At 34.8% G+C, this 22917-nt stretch overlaps 3 protein-coding genes across 5 annotated transcripts in view; 1 reads left to right on the top strand and 2 right to left on the bottom strand.

Annotated features, from left to right (window-relative positions):
• Positions 1 to 577: 577 nt before the first annotated feature.
• LOC105220927 (mucin-17) lies at positions 578 to 9974 on the bottom strand. Its single transcript, XM_011197497.3, has 4 exons — positions 9378 to 9974; positions 1841 to 8504; positions 1616 to 1774; positions 578 to 1551 (listed from the first exon to the last, which is right to left on the bottom strand). The coding sequence occupies exons 1-4, from the start codon at positions 9467 to 9469 to the stop codon at positions 1231 to 1233; spliced, it is 7236 nt and encodes a 2411-aa protein (XP_011195799.2). The 5' UTR covers positions 9470 to 9974; the 3' UTR covers positions 578 to 1230.
• A 446-nt stretch (positions 9975 to 10420) lies between these two features.
• On the top strand, positions 10421 to 12308 carry LOC105220929 (ubiquitin carboxyl-terminal hydrolase isozyme L5). The gene is made up of 3 exons (XM_011197501.3): positions 10421 to 10636; positions 10868 to 11616; positions 11902 to 12308. Exons 1-3 carry the CDS (start codon positions 10561 to 10563, stop codon positions 12052 to 12054), a joined length of 978 nt encoding a protein of 325 aa, XP_011195803.1. The 5' UTR covers positions 10421 to 10560; the 3' UTR covers positions 12055 to 12308.
• A 1003-nt stretch (positions 12309 to 13311) lies between these two features.
• The window catches only part of LOC105220928 (uncharacterized), a 32342-nt gene continuing 22736 nt past the window's right edge, over positions 13312 to 22917 (bottom strand). Inside the window, exons 2-7 of one of the 3 annotated variants that reach the window (XM_011197500.3) lie at positions 21839 to 22008; positions 21636 to 21709; positions 16473 to 16798; positions 14315 to 14484; positions 14172 to 14254; positions 13312 to 13928 (exon numbers count right to left, since the gene is read on the bottom strand). In XM_011197500.3, coding sequence (XP_011195802.2) covers positions 13834 to 13928; positions 14172 to 14254; positions 14315 to 14484; positions 16473 to 16798; positions 21636 to 21709; positions 21839 to 22008 — 918 coding nt within the window. In that variant the 3' untranslated portion in view covers positions 13312 to 13833. Of the gene's footprint in view, positions 13929 to 13966; positions 14255 to 14314; positions 14485 to 16472; positions 16799 to 19296; positions 21101 to 21635; positions 21710 to 21838; positions 22009 to 22917 lie in introns of those variants that run through there. The other 2 variants (XM_054230306.1, XM_054230305.1) reach the window with 2 other exon arrangements.

Below are 22917 nucleotides of genomic sequence, written 5' to 3'. Positions count from 1 at the left end.
ATTATATAATATAAATAAAGTCAAATAAATACATTGCAAGAGTATAAAATGTTCGGTTACACCCGAACTTAGACCTTCCTTACTTGTTTTGTATAAAATATCTGTATAACCTTTGATTGACCAATGACATTTTACTAAAGTAACCTCAATTTTAATAAGTAATAATTTAATGCATAATTACAAATCAGTTTAGTATTAATGAAATATTTATTGTTGCACTTCATCATGTGGAATACATTGAACATCTAATGCAAATGTTTACGTTTTAAAGGAAACTTACAATACATATGTATATATATATATAAAGAAACAAAAACGCTTAAACTTCATTAGATTAAAAAATATTTTTCAAATACTTTCTCATTGGAGTGATTCTTAAGACAATTTTAATTCAATTTCAAATGGGTTAACACAAAAAAAAAAATAAAGCGCATTACTTGCTTGTATACAAACAGAAAATATGCTTAAACAACAAATTTATTATTTTTTTTCCATCATTTTTTTTTTGTTTTTTACTTTTTTATAGTATTTTCTTTTGCGTTTATCGTTCTTTTCTTTAAATTCTAAGATATTTTAATATACATCACGTAAATTTATCATTGCTTAACATCAAATACAATTTATCATTTATTATTAGTTTTATACCAAAGAAAAGAAAAAACGAAAACAAAAAAGAAAAATTCATTTGCACACACTAAGTATGTGAGAGTGTGTGTGTGTGTGTGTGTGTGAGTGCACTACTCTAACTGCAATAGCAAAATGTTAAATTAGAAATTGCAACTTTCTAGCGTTTAAATCTACAAATTATGCACACACGCACGCATGTTGTTGTTGTGTTGCAATTGTTTATATATACGCATGTATACACAACTGTACATATACATATATAATCCTTTATATATATAATTAAATATAAATGAATCAATCTTAACTGTGTATAGTAAATATTTATACACATACATACATACATAGTTTTGTTGGTTTCTAAAACCGTTTTCGAGCTTCTACAAATACATACTATCAAATAAAGCGCGTACATATGCATATGTATATGTGTCGTATGCATAGTGTGTATGTGTCACTCAAAAAGCATTCAAAATTGCAATTTACCATTCGAAATATAAATATTTGTTGCCCCGGACAGTACGAAGTACGAAATCAATCTACGCATGAGTTAAAATCGCAAATGCATTCTTATTTACAGAGATTTCGTTTACGGCGCACACGATACTACTTGGACTTCTTCCCCGTAACGGCATGCCGCTTCTGTTGGATCTTATCTTTGAGATTTTTTATTAAACTTTCAATATCTTCCACATTGTATGCGTAAATCAGTTTGCATTGCTTCGCCTGTATATTGCCATTGTTGAGGTTCTTCAATGCATGTTGCAGGCAATAGACATTGCCTTCCTCCGTTTTCACCATTGAGATATAGAGATTAGCGCGACACAAATCACACTCGCTCTCGATCGATTTGTGTGGTGGTTGTTGCTTTTTAGCTTTGGAACCTTTCTCATTGCCCACCTTCTCCGTGGACGTAACGCCAGCAGCCTGGAGTTTGCAAAGAAGAAACATTATTATTTACTATATATGAGAGCACAGACACCAGACATACCTTGAGTTGCTCACGCGCGGCCAACTCCTTCTCGTATACCTCTTGCAGCATAGGTAACATCTGCTGCAGCGTGTCAGAGGTCACACGCTGATCATAACCCAAAGCGAAGAGTAGTTGCTCCAAAGAGAACATGGCTGGTTCGCAGCTATCATGAATGTCCTTGAAGAAATTAAGATATTTAATTATTTAAAATTTAAATAAATCTAAATTTCCCAGTCTACTCACTCTAAAGTCATCTTTGGCCAAATCCAGCCATGACGTCGTGGCGAAGTACACACTCTCCGAGACCACATAGCCCGTGGCCAAGCTCGAGGTGTAGGCACGTGGAAATACAACAATGAATTCGCCCGGTTTCTGTTCGATGCGACATAGCGATACGCCGCGATCGGTGAGCATGTGTGGTGGCACCATAACCGTGTCACAAGGCAGCCATATAGTCTTATTCTGACAATGTGTGGGAATGAGCGAAGTAAGTGCCGATCGGAAATTGGCGCTCTGGTCATCTGGAATGCCGTACCACAATTTTGAGGCGCCTGTATGTAAGTATTCAATCCAGGAGAGCCCATGTGGATCGCGGTACCAGCAGCACGCAGAGAATAACATGCCTACATGCAGAGTCGGTACTGTTACGCCCATTACAGGACCAAGCGAGCGCAATACCGATCCGGGATTATTTGTTAGCACTTTCAGATTCCACGGGTGACGCGCATAATTCGAACCTTTGCTCTTTGGCCCCGGACTGGGGAAGCCATAACCCCAACCGGAGGAATCGATAGAACCAGAATGCACACACACATGACTGTCACGCACGGCTACATGACGCCAAAACTCAGCCTCGACCTCGTTGACAATCGGCTCGGTGTTCTTAAACCACAACGCCATTGTATTGCGCGCAATGCGATAAAATTGACTAAGCGGCATGCTGCGGCCTTTCACAATGCACTCCATTGACACGCCATCCACCTCCTCTTCAGACTCCTCATCATCCTCCGAGGAGACATCGTCTTCTTCGTTCGATACACTTTCCGTATTCACGAAACGATCGGCATTACGTCGTGCACGCGCCTCCCGCTTCGCCCAATCCGCTTCAACTTCGTCGAACAGTTTCTGACGCTCGGCTGGCGATAAGGTATCGTAAGGTAGCAAATACTTGCAGTAGATATCATCAAGTTTCGTAACACGATCTTGTGCCAACTTCGGAATGCACATCTCTTCGGCGACACGCGCCCATTTCTTCTTCTCAATCACCTCCTTTAAGCCGCCCAGCTCTTGCACTGTGTGATAGAGACGCGGTAGATCTACTTCCATGCCGCCAATCCATGGTGGATGATTCATAACGATGCTCTGTGTGGCTAGATATTTCTTAATTGCACTTAGCTCCTTGGCGCTGGGTCCCCAGCGATGGAGCATCTTATGTACGTATTGATTGTATGCCGTGAAACGCATTTCGTCCGATATGCGACACTCGGGCTTGAATGTGGCCGGCGGTATTATCTTGCAAATACCGAATCGCGCAGCGATGGGGGTGATGCGTTCAATGAAATCAATGGGATCGGCAAACTCTTTCTCGGTTGGCCGAAAGATGGGCGCCTCCACCATTTGCGTGGGATCGTCGTGACGCGGAAATGCCGTATTATTGGACATTTTGATGGGTGTGTCATCTTTAAATTTCTTATTCGCGCCATGTCCGCTTGGACCGGGACCAGCCCCGCCCATGCGTGATTTAGCCGAACCTGAGAAAAGCGAAGAGTTTGAGTTGACACGCACCAATGGACCACCAGCCGCACTATTGGCATTTGCCGCAGCCGCCGATGTTGATGGCTGATTGCTAGCATCTGCGCCTGGCTTATATCTGGGCTGCACGGTGCCGATGGGTACATTTTTCGAACTATTCGAAGATGATTTATCAGCATTTGCTGTTGCCGCATCGGAACTGTTCGTGTTTGTAGTGCTCGACTTCTCCGTCTTTTTCGCGCTATCTTCGGCCGTATTCTTTGCACCTGTTGCCAAAGCCGACGCCAGGCTTTGCGTACTGGGTATTAGAGTTTTCACAATATCCGCCACATTCATGGACTCGGGTAGTGGTTTAGAATTGGAACCCATTTGCGCTTTCGTCACCAATGTGGCGTGCATTATAACCTTTTGATTCGGCCCATCGGGTCCCTCGCGTCCCAATTTCACCGCTACACCTTGTATGCCACCTTCGCCATCGCCGCCGGTGCCTACACCTTGCAGTGGTATGTAGAAAGTATGACCCTCCGAGTCTGAGTCAGCATCATTATTTGCGGCCTCCTGCTTCTTACCGGCTTTCGCAGATTTCGCTGCGTTAGCTTTATTGCTGCCACCGGGTTTCTCAGAGTCTAAACTCACTTTCACGAGCTTACAATTCTCCGAAGGACTTAGTGTCAAGGAAACGGAACTATTTTGCGGCTTACCAGCTACTTCTTTGCTAGGCTTTTCACTAGACGCGGTTGTTGTTGCCGCTGCTGCTGCGGTCGCCGATGTACGCTTCTTACCCGGCGATGCTTTGCTGGTTGGCGTATTTGGTGTGGACTCTTCATTTTGTGAGTCGCGTCCGCTTTGCCGTCTAAACGCTGGCGTTGTGTGCTGCATCTTGTTGCCATCGGCTTCATCGTCGTCCTTGTCGAAGGAATATATGGATTTCTCGTTATCCGCTGAAAATGCGCTGTACGAAAATGGCGCACTCTTCTTGTGACTTGTTGTTGTTGTTTCCTTAAGTTCAATTTGTTTCTGCTGATTCTTTTGATTGTAGACAGGCGTTCGTTTAGGCGTTTTTGTAGCCATTGAACCACTGAGCGGTAGAGTATTTGGTGCGGACTTGACAGGTGTTGTGTTCTTCTCCTCGGTGGCTGGTGGCACCATTGCGTTGGCGGTGTTCTTCTTACGATTTTGCTTCGACGTTGGTGTAGTCTCCGCCGCGGGTGTTTGTGTAGTTGTAGGCGTTTGGGCTTGCGCCTGCTTGCCAGCCGCAGTTGTTTTGGAGTTCACACTGGAGCTTGTTGGTGTGTCCTTTTCCTTTTCGTGTTTACTTTGCTTATTGTCCTTACTCGCCGTCTCGTTAGCTGTTTTGTCCTCTTTGAGTTTCTTAACGGCCGCAGTTTTCTTTTCTGTCTTCTCGGCGCGTGTGGTCTTAACTGGCGTTGGTGTCTCGCTTCTGGCATGCGCATTGGCGCTCGCCTTAACGCTACCCTTTTGCGTGAGATTTATTGCTTGCGCAGTTGTTCGCTCGTTTTCGGTGGCGATGTCCATGGGACTAACTGTATCCAGTAATTTTCCTTCATCCTTACGGTTGTTCGTTGCAATTACTGGTGTGGCCTTCAGAGAAGGACCCTTAGCTGACCAGGCGCTTTCGCTCTTACCAAGATCACGTGTGGCCTTCGAAGACGAGCTGAAGGATGTGCTCTCCTTGTCATCGCGTGTTGGCGGCGGCGTGGTCGCAAATAGATTCGGCCGCAGATTATCATCGAAGTCATCGTCCAAGTCATCTTGTATCTCATCGGGATTTGACGAACACTCAATTAACCACTTTTGTATTTGTTCGTGCGTCATATTCACTTTTGCTTTGCGGCGTTCCTTGCTCGACAGCTGATCACCGATATAACCTTCGGTGGGCACTACAGGTCCCAATACTGGTTTGTGTATGGAACCGCATTTACCCAGCGTACACTTGGTGTTGTCCGGCCCCGAACTTTGCGCCAGACTAACACTAGCTATGCCAAATACTTTGCCCGACTCCTCCTTGCTGGGCATGAGACTGGCTGTGAGTATGCTGCCTATTTCATCTTTTAAAGGGTCGGCGGATGCGGCTGCCGCGCCGGCAGTAGCCGTGGTAGTCACACTGGCGCTCGCTGTTATAGCTACAGATGTGCCGGCACCGGGTATGTTCATTTTCGTTGCCAAAGACGAATTGCCAAGTCCGCTTTTGTTAACGGGTGAGAGTTCGAATTTCACTGGAGATGGTGATGGGAAGTTATTGGTGCGCGGTAAAGTGGTACGATCGAATTTCGGTGTTAGGAAATTCGGATTAATTTTCGGTGATGGATATGCTTCGATTGGTGGTGGATAAGTTGTGGGTGCCGCTGGGTACTTCAACGGTGACTGTGGCGGTAGCGGTGCCTGCAGATGTGTGCTCGTGGGCGTTGGTGGTGCTGTGGGCGACTTGGCGGTCGGAAATGGTAGTGCCGCTGGCCGCACATGTTGCGTATGATAGTGTGGTGAGGCTGGTGGCAAATAATTCGGTGTTTTATTGAAGCCAGCATTGAGCGCGATATTCACATTAGCGGGCGTCGGTGTCGCCGTAGGTATTGCATAAGTCGCTGGCACATTTAATATTTTTGATGTTGGTATGGGTGATTTCTTTTCAATCGTTTTAAATGGACTTGGTATTTGTGGTGTCGCACTCTGTGGCACTGTTGCTGTTATCGGGGAAGCGCTCGTCACTGGTGCGGCGGTATTGAGTGGTGGTGTTGACACTGGTTTCGTGGTAATTGGTAACATCATCAATTGATTCGGTGGCACAAAATTTTGCATTGTACTGTCACATTTTCGCGAATCCGAATGTTCAGAATCTTTATCATTTGATTTTATATTCACTTTTATCGCAAGCGGTTCGTCATCGGAATCACTGAAACTTTTCTCAAGTTTGCGCTTCGTCTCATTTAACTCTTTATTCAACAGAAAATCTTCGTCATCGGTATCTGCTTTACTGATATCCGATTTTTGCTTGCTACTCGTTGCGCTCTCCACCGTTGTTGGTATTTTCGTGATGGCGCCTTTCTTAACCAGCATACCTTCAATTTCACGTTTAACTGGCGCTTGTTTGGGTTGCTTGGGTGGACGGCCGCGTCTTGCGGTCGTTGGTTTCTCCACAGGAACTACTGGTTCCACCACTGTGGGTTTTGCCGCCTCTTTTTGTGTGGTCGGCGCACTAACTGTTGTATTTGTATTGACACCTGTAGTAGCGGCATTGCGCTTCAACTCATTCTCCATTTTTTCCATCTCTTTCACATTGGGCCGATCTGGAAAACTGTTTAGTGATAAATCATCATCTTCATCTTCGGCTAATTGTAGTTTATGCCCTATGATGCCCATATAAATTGCAGCTGCCTCTTTTGTTTTTCGTGATGGTCGCGATCTTGCATTTCCGCTTGTGCTAGTCTCCTTTTCGTCATCACCATTTAGTGCCGAGATGTCTGACTTAGATTTTTTACTTGTTAATTGACGCGCAGGTGATTGCTTTTTCGGCGATTGTGGTGCAGCAGGTTCCTTTTCGATTTCAACACCTTCTTCTGTTTTCCGTTTTGCAATTCTCCCTCTGCCTCTACCTTTTGGTTTTTGAGGCGCTAGCTGCTTTTCTTCCACCGCTGCCTTTTCATTGCCATTGGCTATTGGTTTTGTTTCGACCTCGTCTTGTGTTTCGACAGCCTCAGCTACGGGCGATTCTTGCTTTTGCTCCGAATTTGCTTTTTTGGGTGTGATTTTTTTCGCCAATTTGCCCGCACGGCCGCCGGCTTTCTTTGGTGAAGCCTTGGGTCCCTTCTTGATTTTCATAGATTTTGCCAAGGGTTGTTCGTCGTCGGACGAAAAGTCAAAAACATTCATTTTATCTTTACTTTCTACATTCAAATCTTCATCTGCATTTTTGATTGACTTTTTAGAATTTTTGTTTGTTGTTTGGCGTTGTGAAATATCGGCAGAATCTTTGATTGATTTGTTTTCGGCATTTTCTACTTTCACATTATTCTCAACAACTGCTTCGTCATGCGTTTCTTCGGTGTGTATCACTTTTACTGGTTCAAAAAAGGCGCGTTGCCTTGTCATACGTCCTGAGGGCTCAGGCGATGGTATAAATATTGGCGACTCTTTTTGTCTAGGTCGTTTTACTGGAACTTTGTCTTTAGCCTTTGGCTTATCTTCTGTTTTTTGTGTTACTTTTGTATTTTCTTTGGAATTCAATTCCGTGTGTTCATCCTCTAGCACAACATCTTTACCCTTCTTCGCCGTTGACGGAGGTCTACCCTTGCGGGAACGCCCCGTTTCGCTCTCCTTCGAAGGCGTTTCTGATTTACGCTCCTGTATTGTAGGCGTTTTTGATTTCTTAGCATCGTTTCTTCGCACTGCATAGGATTCTTTTTCGGAATCCTCAATTTTAGTCGCTTCATCTTTTGCAGAATAGAACTCATCGTCTTCTTCACTTTCATGCTCATTCACTTGTTGTGTATCTTTTGCACCAGCCCGATTCGGACGTCGTTTTGTATCCGTTGAATTATTGCACTTATCAGCTTCGGAGGTATTGTTGGCCGATTGTTCGCCCGCTGGACGACTTCGACGATTACCAACAGGAACTACTTCGGCACGTTTTCTCACGGCAAATGGTATAACATTATTTTCTGTAGTTTCAATATTGTCTTCTGTTTTCGTAGCTACTTCTGTGTTACGTGCACCCGTTTTGGTCTCGCTATTTTCAGGCGCTTCTGCAGCATTGGACACTGCATTTTTGGATGTTGACGCTTTGGGTTCTTCCTTCTTTGTTGTGCTGCCTTTAGGTCGTCCTTTTTTGCCTTTCTTTCCACCTTTAGCTTGTTTGACAGGACTAATCTTTACAGTATCCTCGGGTTCTTTCGTCTTTCCTTGATTTAGAAAGTCTAAATGCGCTGGTAATGCGGGTGTTCCACGAAAGCACAAGAAAGTTAGAAAATCTTCGGTTTTAGGACGCTTGTTTGGTAAAATCTCCGTTGGTGGTTCACGGCTCTCTGACGATGTACTGGGCCCAGTATTTGATGAAGAAGAAGCTGCAATCACTGAGTTGTATGATGACGTGGGTGCATTTTGGCCTTGTGCGAATTTCCGTTGGGCTTGAACTTTGGTTCTATGTGTGGAAGATACAAGCATACATTTGCCATGTCAATTTCACAATTTAATTTAATGTTTTAATTAGTTTTTGAATAAACTACATAAAATTATATATGATGGAATGTATGAAACGCATAACTAGTTTTTAGTAAAAATAAACTTAAAAAAAAAATCAGAAATATGAATTTCTAATTAGTTTACATTTTATGGATCTTGAGATCAACATTTATCTATAGCCAGCGTGCGATTTTTAATTGGATCTCACTAAGATCAGATTTACAGAATTTATAATTTTTTGTTTATAATCACATCTAATAAGACTTTATAAAAAAAAAATTCTAAATTAAAAATTTATAAATTAAAAAGTTATATTCTCGATATTATCTATATGTTTGAAATGCGAAGAATTTATGGTCTGGCATTAAAGGATTTTACATAAATTAGTTAAAAAAATAGCTTTAATAATTGTATTATTTATGAAGGAGTATGATTATAAGTTATTACAAATATATTTATTAATTATATGAATTTCAATAAATTTTTATATTTACATATTTAAATGCATAAACTTGCAAAAGCTTCCTTTGGTCATTATTACTTTAATATACAACAAATGACTTATGCACTTATGTCTATCCTATATAATTGCATGTATATATAAATAATTCCGTGAACAGGTACATACACACATACATGTACATACATTTATACATACGTGTACAAACATATATGATAGTAAATGAATGCCCGTTGTTTTGCTACGTTATTTGAAATAGTTATTCATACACCCCACACAAATTACTATATGCCCTTTTAGTACTAGTGTATGATAAAAATTCCATATTGATCATATAAACCGGGGCTTGTTACAAATAAACATATTACGTACCGTTTAGGCATTTCTGGTGACGACTCCACCGCCGTCGGTTGAGGTGGCGGTGACTCTTTGCGTTTCCGCTTAGAGTCTTTGGATACGACCATCTTTCATCCACCCCTTTGGTCTCTTCTCCCACTTGGAACTTTTTCAATTCACACTTGACTTCACTTGGAAAATATGTGCGTCGTTTCTCAGCCGGTTAAAAAATTTATAAAAACGCAACACGTATTGACTTCTAAGGTATAATTAACTTTGTATAAGGTTTTATCAGTTTTTGTAAATTTTTATTAAATGTGTACAAATCGCATAAATTACTCCAATTTACACACACCGCCACCGCAACTACCCATTTTTTTTCATTTGCAAAATTTTCATCGACGTCGTAACTAGAAAAATGAACTCCATTTTTATATTAATTTCACTGCATTTTATTACGCATAATTATTTGCATTCATTAAAAATCAGTTCACCTCAACAATTTCCAATAGTTAGCAAATTTTTTGACACATTTTTATGGGGGAAAATAATATTTGAAAATTTCTTATTTTCTTCTCTGATTTGCAATCGCTTTGCGTTTACTTCAGTGACTCCGAAACTGATTGCTTTGTGTCATGGCGGACAAATAGCAGAGGTGTATTTCACCGCACTACGTTTATTTCAATAGTTTTAAGAGCGCTGTAGTTTTACTATGGTTGAGTGAACTACAAAGAATTTATTTGTTTTAGTGATCAAAAAAAAAAAAAAAAACAAATAATACATGCAATGGGACCACAAAGATGTTTTATCACAGAGTATACTGATTAGTAAAATCTATTGAAAAATTGTAGAAGCAACACTGAATATTAGTGTTAATATACATATATTAAGGAATAACTTTTTATATATCGCGCTTATTTTTAAGATTATATATAACTTATCGAAAGTGTTAAAAACACTTAATTACAATATATTAAAGCAATATTTGGATATAAATTTTCCTACTGTACTAAAATTATTTAAATAATAAAATAATGTGTTCACCAACACTATTTTTTCCAATCAGCGTCGGTAACCCTGTTTTCAGCTACGTTGTGAATTGCATTTTTTTAATTTTGGCAGGTAAAAATATATTTGTGTCAAAGAATAATTGTCAATATACCTATAAAGTACAATTGCGCGTTCACTACAATTTCTAAATATTTAACAATTAATTAAAATGTCGGACGGTGCAGGAAGTTGGTGTTTGATTGAGAGTGATCCAGGTGTATTTACGGAGCTTATTCGTGACTTTGGTATGTAACTTTGTTGGCGTCTTTATTTACCGGCTTCTATGAATGTGTTTTACACAATTTGCAATTGGGTTAAGTGTACAAAATAAACAATTTATTGCAAAAGTGCAGTATCATCAAGATTTGTTATCGATTGCTTATTTTCCTGTGTACATGTATATTTTTCATATGTGGTTATTATTTATATTGTTCATTCTAATATAAAACTTCCGTATACTTTCCAATTGTTTTTAGGTTGCGAAGGTGTACAAGTAGAGGAAATCTGGAGTTTAGATCGTGACCTGTTCAAAGAACTCGAACCCATACACGGGCTTATATTCCTCTTTAAATGGGTACAGGACGATGAATCCGCTGGCACAGTGGTGAAGGACGATCGTCTCGATAACATCTTCTTTGCAAAACAAGTTATTAACAATGCTTGCGCTACACAAGCTATACTGAGTATACTACTCAATTGTAATCATGGTGATATAAAATTGGGTCCCACACTTAGTGAATTCAAAGAATTTTCACAATCCTTCGATCCATTCAACAAAGGCCTAACACTAAGCAATGCGCCAAAAATTCGTTCGGTGCACAATTCCTTTGCGCGTCAAACACTCTACGAAATCGATACTAAAAACCAAAATAAAGATGATGATGTTTACCATTTCATTGGTTATATACCGATCAATGGACGCCTATATGAGCTGGATGGCTTGAAAGAGGGTCCAGTCGATTTGGGCGCTGTAGCAAGCGATCAAAATTGGATCGATGTTGTGCGTCCAATAATCGAGAAACGCATGCAAAAATACAGCGAAGGCGAAATACACTTTAATCTTATGGCACTTGTATCGGATAGATTGAAAATATATCAGCAGAAAATAGATAAACTTATAAGCACGGCCGACGATGCCATGGACACCGATGAGGATAGACAGACTGAGATAGCCAAATTGCGTTCGAAAATGGAGTACGAAGTTGATAAGCGGAAACGTTATAAAGTGAGTGAGGGTTAAGAATTTTTGTCAAAAAAAATTTTTATTTTTGGTTTTTTACTTTTCTTGTTTTGATTTTATTTTTGTGTGTAATAATTTTGTTGTTTGTGAAAAGTGTTTTGCAAATTGTTTTTTGATTTCTTTTTTTGAGTAGTTTGCATAAGTTTCTTTTTTATTATTAAATAAATTAAATAATTAAAATTGAAAAATTAATTAAATAAAAATATTAAAAAATTAAATAAAAATATTAAAAAATTAAATTAAATTTTTAAATTAATTTTTTTTTTTCAGATTGAAAACATTCGCCGTAAACACAACTATTTACCATTTATTGTTGAATTACTAAAAATGTTGGGTGAACAAGGCCAATTGATGCCTATCTACGAAAAGGCTAAGCAACGTGCTGCCGAACGAGAAGCTGCCGTTTCGAAAAGCAAATCTTAGAAACTGAGCCACTGTCGTCGCCATTCGCAATTCTTAAACATCGTTGACGCATTTTTCTTTAAACTTGTAAATGCTTTTATTAAACAAAAATTTAATGAATAAAAACAATCGTTTACATATACATATATTGCTAACGGAATGACTGCCGAGTAGAATATGTAGGATAGACCTACAGTTTGTTTAAATTTTTGAAAATTAAAAAAATTTTGAAAACTTGTAAAAATAGCCCAATAAAACTAACCTGTGCTATTGCATGTTGTCAGTGTTTTATTTGAATAATATAGTTTGCTGGTATTTCTAAAAAATTGAATTGAAAAGCATTATTTTGATTTTTGTTTTATTACTTGTAATATATTTCAATTAATAGCATTAATATATATAATATATAATTTAATGTATATATAGTTGATCTTTATTACAATATGTATACTATATATTCAGATTTCATTGCGTTTTACCTTTTATTATATGTAAGTATTGTATATAGGAATATTATGTTAATCAGTGATTTTGTCGGTTTCTAGGTTAAATCCACATTTACATGTTATGGATTGATTTTCAAGGGTTTTGATTCTAGTTTGGTGTTTTTATATGCATATTTTACGTTTACGGGTGCGAGTATTTTTGATTTATGTAGTCTTTTTTTAACTTTTTTTATGAAATTGGTACGCTAATGAGTTTTGATTGTGCAAAAGAACAAAAAAAAAATAAATAAATTGCATAAATTAAAAGGCAAGCACAAATAATTGCATAATTTATAAGAAAAATTTAGAAATTAATTAAATTAAATTTAAAAATTTTAATCAATTATTTTTATAGAATTGTAAATTTTTTAGAAAATAATATAAAATTGCTTTGGTGTTTATGAAATTGTTTAAAAGTAATTTTGAAAATTAACAAAATATTTTGAATTAATTATTTTTTAATTTTGAAAATTAACAAAATATTTTGGATGAATTATTTTTTAATTTTGAAAATTAACAAAATATTTTGAATCAATTATTTTTTAATTTTGAAAATTAACAAAATATTTTGAATTAATTATTTTTTAATTTTGAAAATTAACAAAAAATTTTTAATTAATTTTTTTCTAATTTTGAAAATTAACAAAAAATTTTTAATTAATTATTTTTTAATTTTGAAAATTAACGAAATATTTTGAATTAATTATTTTTTAATTTCGAAAATTAACAAAATATTTTTAATAATTTTTTTTATTGTATTTTTTTTTTCAAAGTTATATGCTATTATATTTTGATTTCTTTAATATTTCTGTATTTTTTTTTTAATATGAATCCCCATTTATGCATGATTTCGCATAATCCACTACATTGCTTTTGCTGTTCTTAATTTTTTGATTTTAATTGTAATTTTATTATTTTTTTATAATTGTTTTTTTTGTTTCTGTGTTTGTATATAGTATGTATATTAACGTGTGCTTGTCTTAATTTGCATATATGTATTTAGTTTTCATTAAGTAATTTGTCTTAATTCTTTTTATCAAAAAACAAATTTTGAAATTATCTATCATAACCTCTAAATTTAGCACTTATATATAATGTTTTTTTCTTTTCTTTTCACATTTTCACTTGTTTTCATTTAATTGTTAATTAACATAATTTTTTGCATGAATTTTTGAAGACACAACAGTTTCGGGTCCAGTTCCAGGAAGTATAATTTCAAGTTTAACTCTTTGCTCATTTTCGCCGCGCTCCAACGCCACATCACGCCCAGCTGAAGCGCCACATTATAGCACTCATACGCATGTAATGGTTATTGTTAGGTCTTGAAGCCTTCAAGAGGCGTCGGTTGTGCGGTTGTCGGTTGAGTGTTGTGTGTCGTTTGCGACGCCGGTTCACTACTTTCTCGTTGAACTGTAATTGAATAAATGATTGTTTTTTGTGTTTTTGTGTTTTTCGCTTGTTGTTGTTGTTTTGCATATTAATGTTTTGCACAATGTTGTTGCTTTCGCATTTTGTAAGCATATCAAATTGGTATTGTTAGATTTGGAAAAAATTGATTTGTCTGATTGAATTGATTTGCCGAATTGATTGAGTTTAACGAATAGTTGTTGTTGGGATTGTAAGATGCAAAGCAATTATTTGGCGTTGTTATACCTGCAGCTTGCATGCGATTGTATAAATTCTTTTTCTTCTTCTTCAAAATCATATCCAAATTGTAGCCACCATCAGCGGTTGTTCTGTAAATATATTTATTAATTTATTATTTTAGTAAAATTAAAAAATATAAATTTTCTTACTTTTCAATGCGATTCATTCCCAATAGATCCTTGAAGGATAAGTATATCTTGTTGAGTGTCAAATTTGGTAATCCCTGCCCCAAATATCGTACAAATTTGACCTGCTCACATTTGGGTAAGCCACTCTCATGGAAGTCCAAAAAGGGTCGATGATCGGAAATCTTATATTCCTGCAAATTGTGTGAGTTGTGAACAGAAAGAAAATTTTAAGGTTATATTGCTTGGAAAATGTGAGATTATACATTTTGCTGCGCTAATAGTGCTATTAGCAGCGTCTAAGAGGTCCGATGAATTAGAGATTTAATAAATTAATAATTTTGTAGTTGTAAGGCATTAAATACTCTAAACTATGTTTCTTATGCCTTATAAAATCAGTTAATACTATATCATACTCTCACAACAAAGTTGCTAAGTGAGTATTATGGTTTTGTTCACTTAACGGTGGTTTGTAAGTCATAAAACTAAACGAGTTAGATATAGGGTTATATATATCAAAATGATCAGGGTGGCGAGACGAGTCAAAATCCGTATGTCTGTCTGTCCGTCCGTCTGTTCGTTCGTGCAACGGATAACGTGAGTAAAATTAAAGTATCTTGAGAAACTTGATCCCAAGGAACCTTGGAACCGTTGCTTTTGAAAATGGGCGAAATTGGACCATTGCCACTCCCACAAAATGGCGAAAACCGAAAACACATAAAGTGCCATAACTAAGCCATAAATAAAGCTATAAAAGTAAAATTTGTTATTAAAGGCCGTATTAGGAAGGGAAATATCTGGATGTCAGTTTTTTAAAAGTGGGCGTAACCCCGCCCCTAAAAAAGTTTTTTTTAATATCTCGCAAAGCAATATAGCTGTATAAACCAAACTTTCTGCAATCGTTTTCCTAACGTACCCTATTACACAACATAAAATAAAATATATTGATATAATCGGATAAGGACCACGCCCACCTCCCTTACAAAGGTTAGGTTGAAAACTACTAAAAGTGCGTTAACTAACTAAAGGAAAACATCAGAAACATTCAATTTTACCGAAGAAATGGCAGAGGAGAGCTGCACTCAAATTAAAAAAATATGGAAAATGGGCGTGGCGTGGCCCACTTGTGGATCAAAAATCATATCTCAAAAACTACTCGACCGATTTCAATGAAATTTTTATATACCGACTTTCTTGACACCCTGATGACATGGATGGAAAATGGGCTAAATCAGTTCACAACCACAACTACTTTCCATATAACACAATTTTGAATTCCATCTGATTCGTTCACTTTATAACGCATACATAAGGAACTGATGAAGAAAGCGGAATAAAATTTACACAAATACTGTTATCTATGGCTTCACTTATGGAAAAATTGTCGAAATTCGACTATAACTTTTCAAGGCCCCGTATATCGAACATGAAGAACTTTGGAACTGAAGGATAATTTTTCATTTTTTTTTTTCGAAAATATCGGTAAATATCTCAGATATTTTTATGTAATTCAGAGGGAATCTTTATCTTCTAATAGTGTGCCTCTCGGTTAAAATCGGGTCAAAACTTCCCTTAGCTCCCATATACCCATGGGTTTTTCAAAAATTCCCTTACCTAATTATAGGTGGGCTTTATTCCGCTTATATCGGTTAATATGTGAAATATCTTAGCCAAATTAAGTGAGTCTTGGGTATTGTGTACCTTGGTGGTGAAAAAGAGTGAAATTCGTTCAGGAATTATACTATATATAATGATTTTCGTTGTTCTATTGGACTTTTAAACCAAATGTTACTACCCCACCAAATATATGGAAATTATTTTACAACATTTTAATGATTTTAACATTAAAGAAAAATAATAAAAATCAGCTCATATGCTCTACAGTACCCTCACTCAAAATATTACTATGTACATATGTAGGTCTATCTATGCAATAAAATCGCATTAATGTAAATGCGTAAGTACTAAAATCAACCGCTCTTGCCGCCATAAACTCTAAATATAAACGCAGCAGGCTTATATAGGCCAAAGAAAAATGTATAACAGTTTATAAGAATGCATATTTAAGCATATGCTACTGTATGTATATATGTATGTATATATATATTATATGTTATATATATATGTTTTGGTATGTGTATATGGTTCTGAATGCAATTTACGCTTCCTTTTGTTTGCTCACATTGCAAAATTTGCTGAAGTTTTCGACGATTATGTACTTTTCGTAAAAGGTTACCGTTTGATTACTCTGAATACCGAACTGTTTGAATATTTCCTGCTTTTTCGGCGGCAAACGTGTTATATGTGTACAGACCCCATCCTCGACACGATGTGTCTCGTGTACATCGAAATTTTCGTAAATCATTAAATTCTCCAAAACTTTGGGCATTATGCAACGCGCTGGTAATGCGTCAAAGCCACTGCCAATGCGCGCACCACCACTGCCACCATCCAATGCACCGAAGTCCATGCCATCACTGGATTGCTGATGTACCATGTTTTTTAAATCTGTGGAATATAGAGATTAATTATTAAAAAAAAGAATAAAAATGTTTATAAAATTAGTTAAATATTTTAGTTTTTGTATTAATGGTTATACTTATCGAAGTGAAAAAATAAAAATGATAATAAAAATAAGGAAAAGTATTTTTGTCGCTCTTTAATAAATTCATGAATTCAAGTATTATATATTAAAAAAAAAATTAAAAAATAAAATATATAAATAAAATTTATTAATAAAAAATATAAAATAAAATTTAATTTTGTATTTTATTACTTTTATAAATTTCTTATGAATTCAAATCTTGTGAATTAAAAAAAAAAAATAAAAATAAACACAAAATTAACAAAAAATTTAAAACAGATTATTAAATAAAAAATAAACGTCTTAATAAAATTTTATCAAAATGTTTTTTTTTTTGTATTATTGAATAGCTTTCATATGAATTTAAGAGTTGAAAATCAAGAAAAATAATATTTAATTAAAAATGTAAAAACAAAAAAAAAATTAATGCAAAATGAAAATAATAAAAATAAAGTAACTCGATTTTCGTCAATATTTAATACATTATTTATAAATACGAAAATAATATGTAATTAAAAATATGTATTAAAAAAATAAATTGGTACGATATTCAATATAAAAAATTTATATAATTTTTTGTTTTAATCAGTTAATCAAATTTAAAAACTATGTAATTTGAATTTTAATTTGAAAAGTTTTAATTAGCATTTAATTTATATTCTTAAGGATATTAAGTGTATTATATCTTAAAATTTTTTCTCGGAAAATTTGAAGTTGATCCTATAATTACTTTTCAAGTTATTCAATGAATAACAAAGAGCGCTCGAGCACTCCAACACCATAGTGTGAAACTTTAAATGCGTTTTTCTCGAAACTATGTTTTTTGAACTGGTGACAACTGTAACTCGAAAACCTATCAGTAGATTTTAATGAAACTTATACAGCTTTTAGAATACATAATAATCCTGGGCCTGATTGAAACTTTTTTAGCTTTTCAAAAATTTCGATTTTTAAGACCAACTAACTATTGATTTTTTTCCGAAAATCTAAAAAAAAAAATCTGAAGCTATTTTGTTAATTTCCGAAAAACATATAATAATATATAATATAACTTGCGAAATTATAATTTCTTTTTCCAAAATTTCGTGACTTTAAGTCAAAACATTGTATAATAAAGCCCTATATTATTACTTTTGTAAAATAACATGATTTAATAGCAAAAAAATACTGAAAATTCTCGATTTTTCGTGTCTCTGACCCCTTAAAGAATGGAAATATTTTTTTTTTTAGTAATATCCTTAATTATATTTCTTTTATTAAATATTCTTATATTATATTATTATATTATATAAAAAATTAAAAAATAAAAATTATTAAATATTTTAATAAGAAATAAATAATTTATTATTTGAATAAAGAAAGCAAATTAAACAAAATAAATAAAGAAATTTTTTTTTTGGGAAAAGTAATTATTGAAAATAGAATATTTTCATAAAAAATTGCTTTCAATAATAAAAAAAATATTTTTAAAAATTTTATCAATCGTTAACAAATTGTTTAAAAAGCAGGAAATGTTTCTACTTTATGCCTTCAAACAATTTTATTGAAAAATAAATAAAAATATAATTAAAAATTTATTATTTTTGTATTTAGTGTATTCCAAATATGTAAAATACATATACATTTCCTTTGTCATTAAATTGTTTATATATACTCCACCACTCTAGGTTATGTACGCCACTTAACCTCAAATTGTACGCTAAACCAAAAGTTGACTGGCTGCTGTCACCCAGACAGAGCCATATACACAACATAGCTGCCTATAAAAATACATACATACATTTACATAATTTTATATTCGTAAGTGTGTATGTATGTATGTACAACTAAAGCGCTCATAATTTATGGCAAAGATAAACCAATTCATTTTCATAGTTTGGCGCGAGAGTGTGTGTGAATTAAAATGGGCAGTTAGACCAAACCAAATGAATTTTTGCGATCATTTAGCATGCTCCGAACGCTATGCTGCCAACTATTTTTAGACGCTGCAAGTGAGCTCGATCCGTCATAGTAATCCTAATAATAACAACAACAACAAAATTATGACTGCAAATAGAGAATAAAGAAATAAAACAAAATAAATATCAAAATAAAGCAAAAAAATTAAAAAATAAAAATAAAAATAAATACAGAATTTTAAATAAATAAATAAAAACCAAACAAAAATAAATAAAAATTAAAAATTGAAAAAATAAAAAAAAAAATTTTAAATTTTAAAAATTAAAAAAAAAAATAAAAATAAATAAAAAAATTTAAAAGATTAAAAAAAAATAAAATTCAGATTTGAGTGACAGCAATAATAGAATTCGAGATAATGCGCGCGCTGAAGATAGTGAAAAATTGCAAGCAGGCAAACAAAATATTTTCATTTCGTGATTTCGCATGTAATATAGTTTTTATTTTATTTTTAATTATTTATTTTAGCTGTTTTTGCACACACATATATGCATGTATGTATGTGCTAGTTGGCGTTTCACTATAATACGTGCTTGCCATTGCCGTTTGCTTCCGACAAATAATCTTTTAATTAATACAAATCATGTTATACTCTTGGCTAATATACTATATAGATAGTCAACACAAAAAAAAAAATTAAAAATTATTACAAACGCACAAAAATACAATATTTAGCGAGTGATTTGATGTTTTTTTTGTACATAATATATATGTATATAAACAGTTATATATTTAGTATATAAGCATAGATATTTTGTAGGAATATCTAAGCAAAGGTGCTTGAGTGTGTGTATGTTAATGTTTATAACTAAATTAATTTAAATAATCTCATTTCAAGGAATAACATGGTTTATATATGTATGTGTTGGTATGTATATATATTTATGTATATATTTTTGTGTGTATATAGCGGAAAATCATGGACTGCAATTTCCTCAAATTAAATTTAAAATATATTAATATTTTTTTTTTGTTTTTGTAATAACTGAAAATGTGGCACAAAGCATATTTCTGCAGTCGAGTATTATTTTTTTACAACAACAACAATACTAATTATTTATAGACACACATATACAAATATAAGAAACAAAATATGCTTCTGCAGAGGAAAATTGTATAAATTACATACATACATACATAATTACAATTTTAATTTTTTATTTATTATTATTATTTACTTTAGATTAACTAATATCTGCTCAACTTAAAAACTTAAACATTTAGGAATTCAAAAGTTTGCCAACAAAATCATTTGGATAAACCCCTGGACATTGGCAACGGCATGTGTAAAGGTGAGTGTGGTTGTTGTTGCTGTTGTTGCAGCTGTAGCTGCTGTAGATGGTGGTGAGGGTGACCTGGTGGTAGTGGTGAGGCTGGTGTTTGTAGCAATAACTGTGGATGTGTTTGTGTTTGCAGTGTTTTTGGTGGTTGCGGTTGCAGTGGTTGCGATTGCAAAGGATGTGGTTGCAACGGTTGTGATGGCAAAGCATGTGGCTGCAGCGATTGTGATTGCATAGGATGTGGCTGCGCTTGGAAAGGATGAGGTTGTAATGGTTGCTGCTGTTGTTGTTGCATGGGATGTGCTTGTAATGTTGGCAACGGACGCGTTTGCAACGGTTGTGCATGCGGTGACTGTGCACGCAGCTGGTGTGCGGCTGCCAACGATTGCAATTGTGGTGATTGTGATTGTAACGGATGTGGTTGCAATTGTTGTGATTGTAGGGCTAGTGATTGTAAAGGATATGCTTGCATTGGATGTGTCGGTGGTAAGGGTTTCAGCTGTATGGGCTGAGTTTGAAGCGATTTTGATTGCAGCGATTGCATTTGTGGTTGTTGTAACTGTGGAATTTGTTGTTGTTGTTGCAATTGTGATGGAGGTTGTTGTGGCTGTGATTGTGGTATTTGTTGTTGTTGTTGTAAGTGTGGTGGTTGCGGTGATTGTGCAAATCGTTGTTGTTGTAATTGTGGATGAGGTTGATGTTGTTGCAATTGTGGGGGTGGTTGTTGTTGCTGTGACTGTGGTGGAGGTTGTTGTTGTTGTGATTGTGATGGTGCTTGTTGCTGTTGGGATTGTGGTGTTGGCTGTTGTTGCTGTGTTTGTGGATTTGCTGGTTGTTGGGATTGCAATGTTGGTGGTTGTTGCTGTGTTTGTGGTGTTGATTGTGTTGTTGGTTGTTGTTGTTGTTCTGATTGGACTGTGGCTTGTGACTGTGGCAGTGACTGTGATTGCGAATGTGACGAGCTAGTGTTGCTTTTACTCGGTGTATTGCCTAAAAACCAAAAAATAAAGAAATTAAAGAAGAAAATAATGAGCAAAATAATAAAAAAATTGTTTTTCAGGTTTTGAAAATATTTAAAAACAATATGTATGTTGGTGTTTTTGTTTAAGTGTGTACATATATAAAAAAATAAAAATTTATAGTTCAAGTCACTTTTTTATTAATTTTTTTTTTTGAACGGTTAATAGGACTGAATATTTTTAAAATAAAAAAAAATATTTCAACATTAATTTTTGGTTAAAATTTGATTTTTTCCATTATAAAGGGGCAAATTCGGGAAAAAATATTTAAAAAATAATATAAAAAATATTTTCAAAACAGTGGAACTTATGTTTCTGAATTATCTAGTATAGAAACTCGGTTTTACAAAAAAAAAAAAAAACAAAATATATTTTATTACTATATTAATAAATAATTCACAAATATAATAATGGTTCTTATAACTAATTTTATTTTAACCAAATTTTAAACAATTTTAAGTTACTTATAAAGTTATAAATAATTAAAAAAAAATATTGAAACTAACCTGCTGTTGTATTCGATAGAAAACGTTTCGTTTTGTCCAATATATAAGGCAAATTGTAACCATCCTTTGTGTAACTGAATTATAAAAAATTTAAAATTTATTATACATTAGTTTTATGGACAATAATTAATGGGGAAAATATATTTAAAAATAAAATGTTTTCTATTTTAATTTCAATACGTTTTTTTACAAGTGATACTTACATTTCTGTTCGTTTGGTGCAGAAAAGATTCTTGAAATTACTATAAATGCAGAAAAGCGTAAATGTGGGCAGACCCTGACCCAAATAACGGGCAAACTTAATTTGATCCGCCTTATTTAAGCCACTTTGATTGAGTGAGAGAAATGGTCGATGATCCTGTACATCGTAGTCCTTGAAGAGATAAAACGAAATATGTAAATTAATATTTTTTCAATTATACATATAAAATATAAAAATACTTTTGGAATACAAGCAAAACTTTTTGGGTCACAAGGGAAGTTGAACAAAAATATTTTTTTTATTTATACTTTAACAAAAATAGTGGTTTCTTCAATTAAACTATTCGCGATTTTCCGATCTTTCGACATACAGGTTTAAAATTTTCGGCTCGATGCCGGAATTGAAAAAATTGATTTATTTATTATATTTCCAATAAAGAAGAAGCACAAATTGAACTTTTGCATCTCAATAATCGTTGAAAAACCACCGAGAGCCGTCAATGAATCTCAGATTGAAATCCCTGATCTTTGATTACAACCTTGGCAGGCAAAATAATAAATACAGTACTTCACCAGTAAGCTTCTTTACGGATGGGTCGAAGTTAGCGGGGAAAGTTGGGGGTGGAGTTTATTGTCCGGAACTTATCATTAAATTAATTGTAGCGTGTTTCAAGCGGAAGTGGCGGCCATAAAGGTTGCAGCGGATTCACTGCTGCGGAGTGCAGCAGCTTTCAAAAAGGTAACGATCCACTCTGATAGTAGGGCGGCAATATTAGCCTTAAGCTCAATGACTGTGCGCTCCAAGCTGGTTAAGGAATGCCAGTCCTCGCCATCAGTTACATCGGAGCACTTTGCTATCATACTAGTTTGGGTGCCTGGCCACAGCGGAATCGCAGGAAACTGCAAGGCTGATGAGCTTGCTAGGATAGAAACTTCTGTTGCACCTACAGTGGAATGGGAACAAACAGGAGCGCCGCTGTCCTCTTGCAACTTGCTTCTGGATGAATGGGTATCAGTCGAACTGAGCAGGCGTTGGACAGTCACTAGCACCTGTTCTGTCGCAAGATCATTCTGGCCCAAA

This window comes from Zeugodacus cucurbitae, chromosome 4 (genome assembly GCF_028554725.1).
Source record: "Zeugodacus cucurbitae isolate PBARC_wt_2022May chromosome 4, idZeuCucr1.2, whole genome shotgun sequence".
Lineage (NCBI taxonomy): Eukaryota > Metazoa > Arthropoda > Insecta > Diptera > Tephritidae > Zeugodacus > Zeugodacus cucurbitae.
The sequence above is the reverse complement of the archived record's forward strand: the minus strand, read 5'-3'. Positions and strand labels throughout refer to the sequence as shown.

Excerpts from the sequence above, each read along its gene's own strand:
- LOC105220927 (XM_011197497.3), bottom strand. The coding sequence starts at position 9,469 with ATGGTCGTATCCAAAGACTCTAAGCGGAAACGCAAAGAGTCACCGCCA. Across the intron at positions 8,505-9,377 it reads TCACCAGAAATGCCTAAACG|AACCAAAGTTCAAGCCCAAC; the intron begins GTACGTAATATG and ends TTCCACACATAG. Across the intron at positions 1,552-1,615 it reads CCGCGCGTGAGCAACTCAAG|GCTGCTGGCGTTACGTCCAC; the intron begins GTATGTCTGGTG and ends TGCAAACTCCAG.
- LOC105220929 (XM_011197501.3), top strand. The coding sequence starts at position 10,561 with ATGTCGGACGGTGCAGGAAGTTGGTGTTTGATTGAGAGTGATCCAGGT. Across the intron at positions 10,637-10,867 it reads GGAGCTTATTCGTGACTTTG|GTTGCGAAGGTGTACAAGTA; the intron begins GTATGTAACTTT and ends AATTGTTTTTAG. Across the intron at positions 11,617-11,901 it reads ATAAGCGGAAACGTTATAAA|ATTGAAAACATTCGCCGTAA; the intron begins GTGAGTGAGGGT and ends TTTTTTTTTCAG.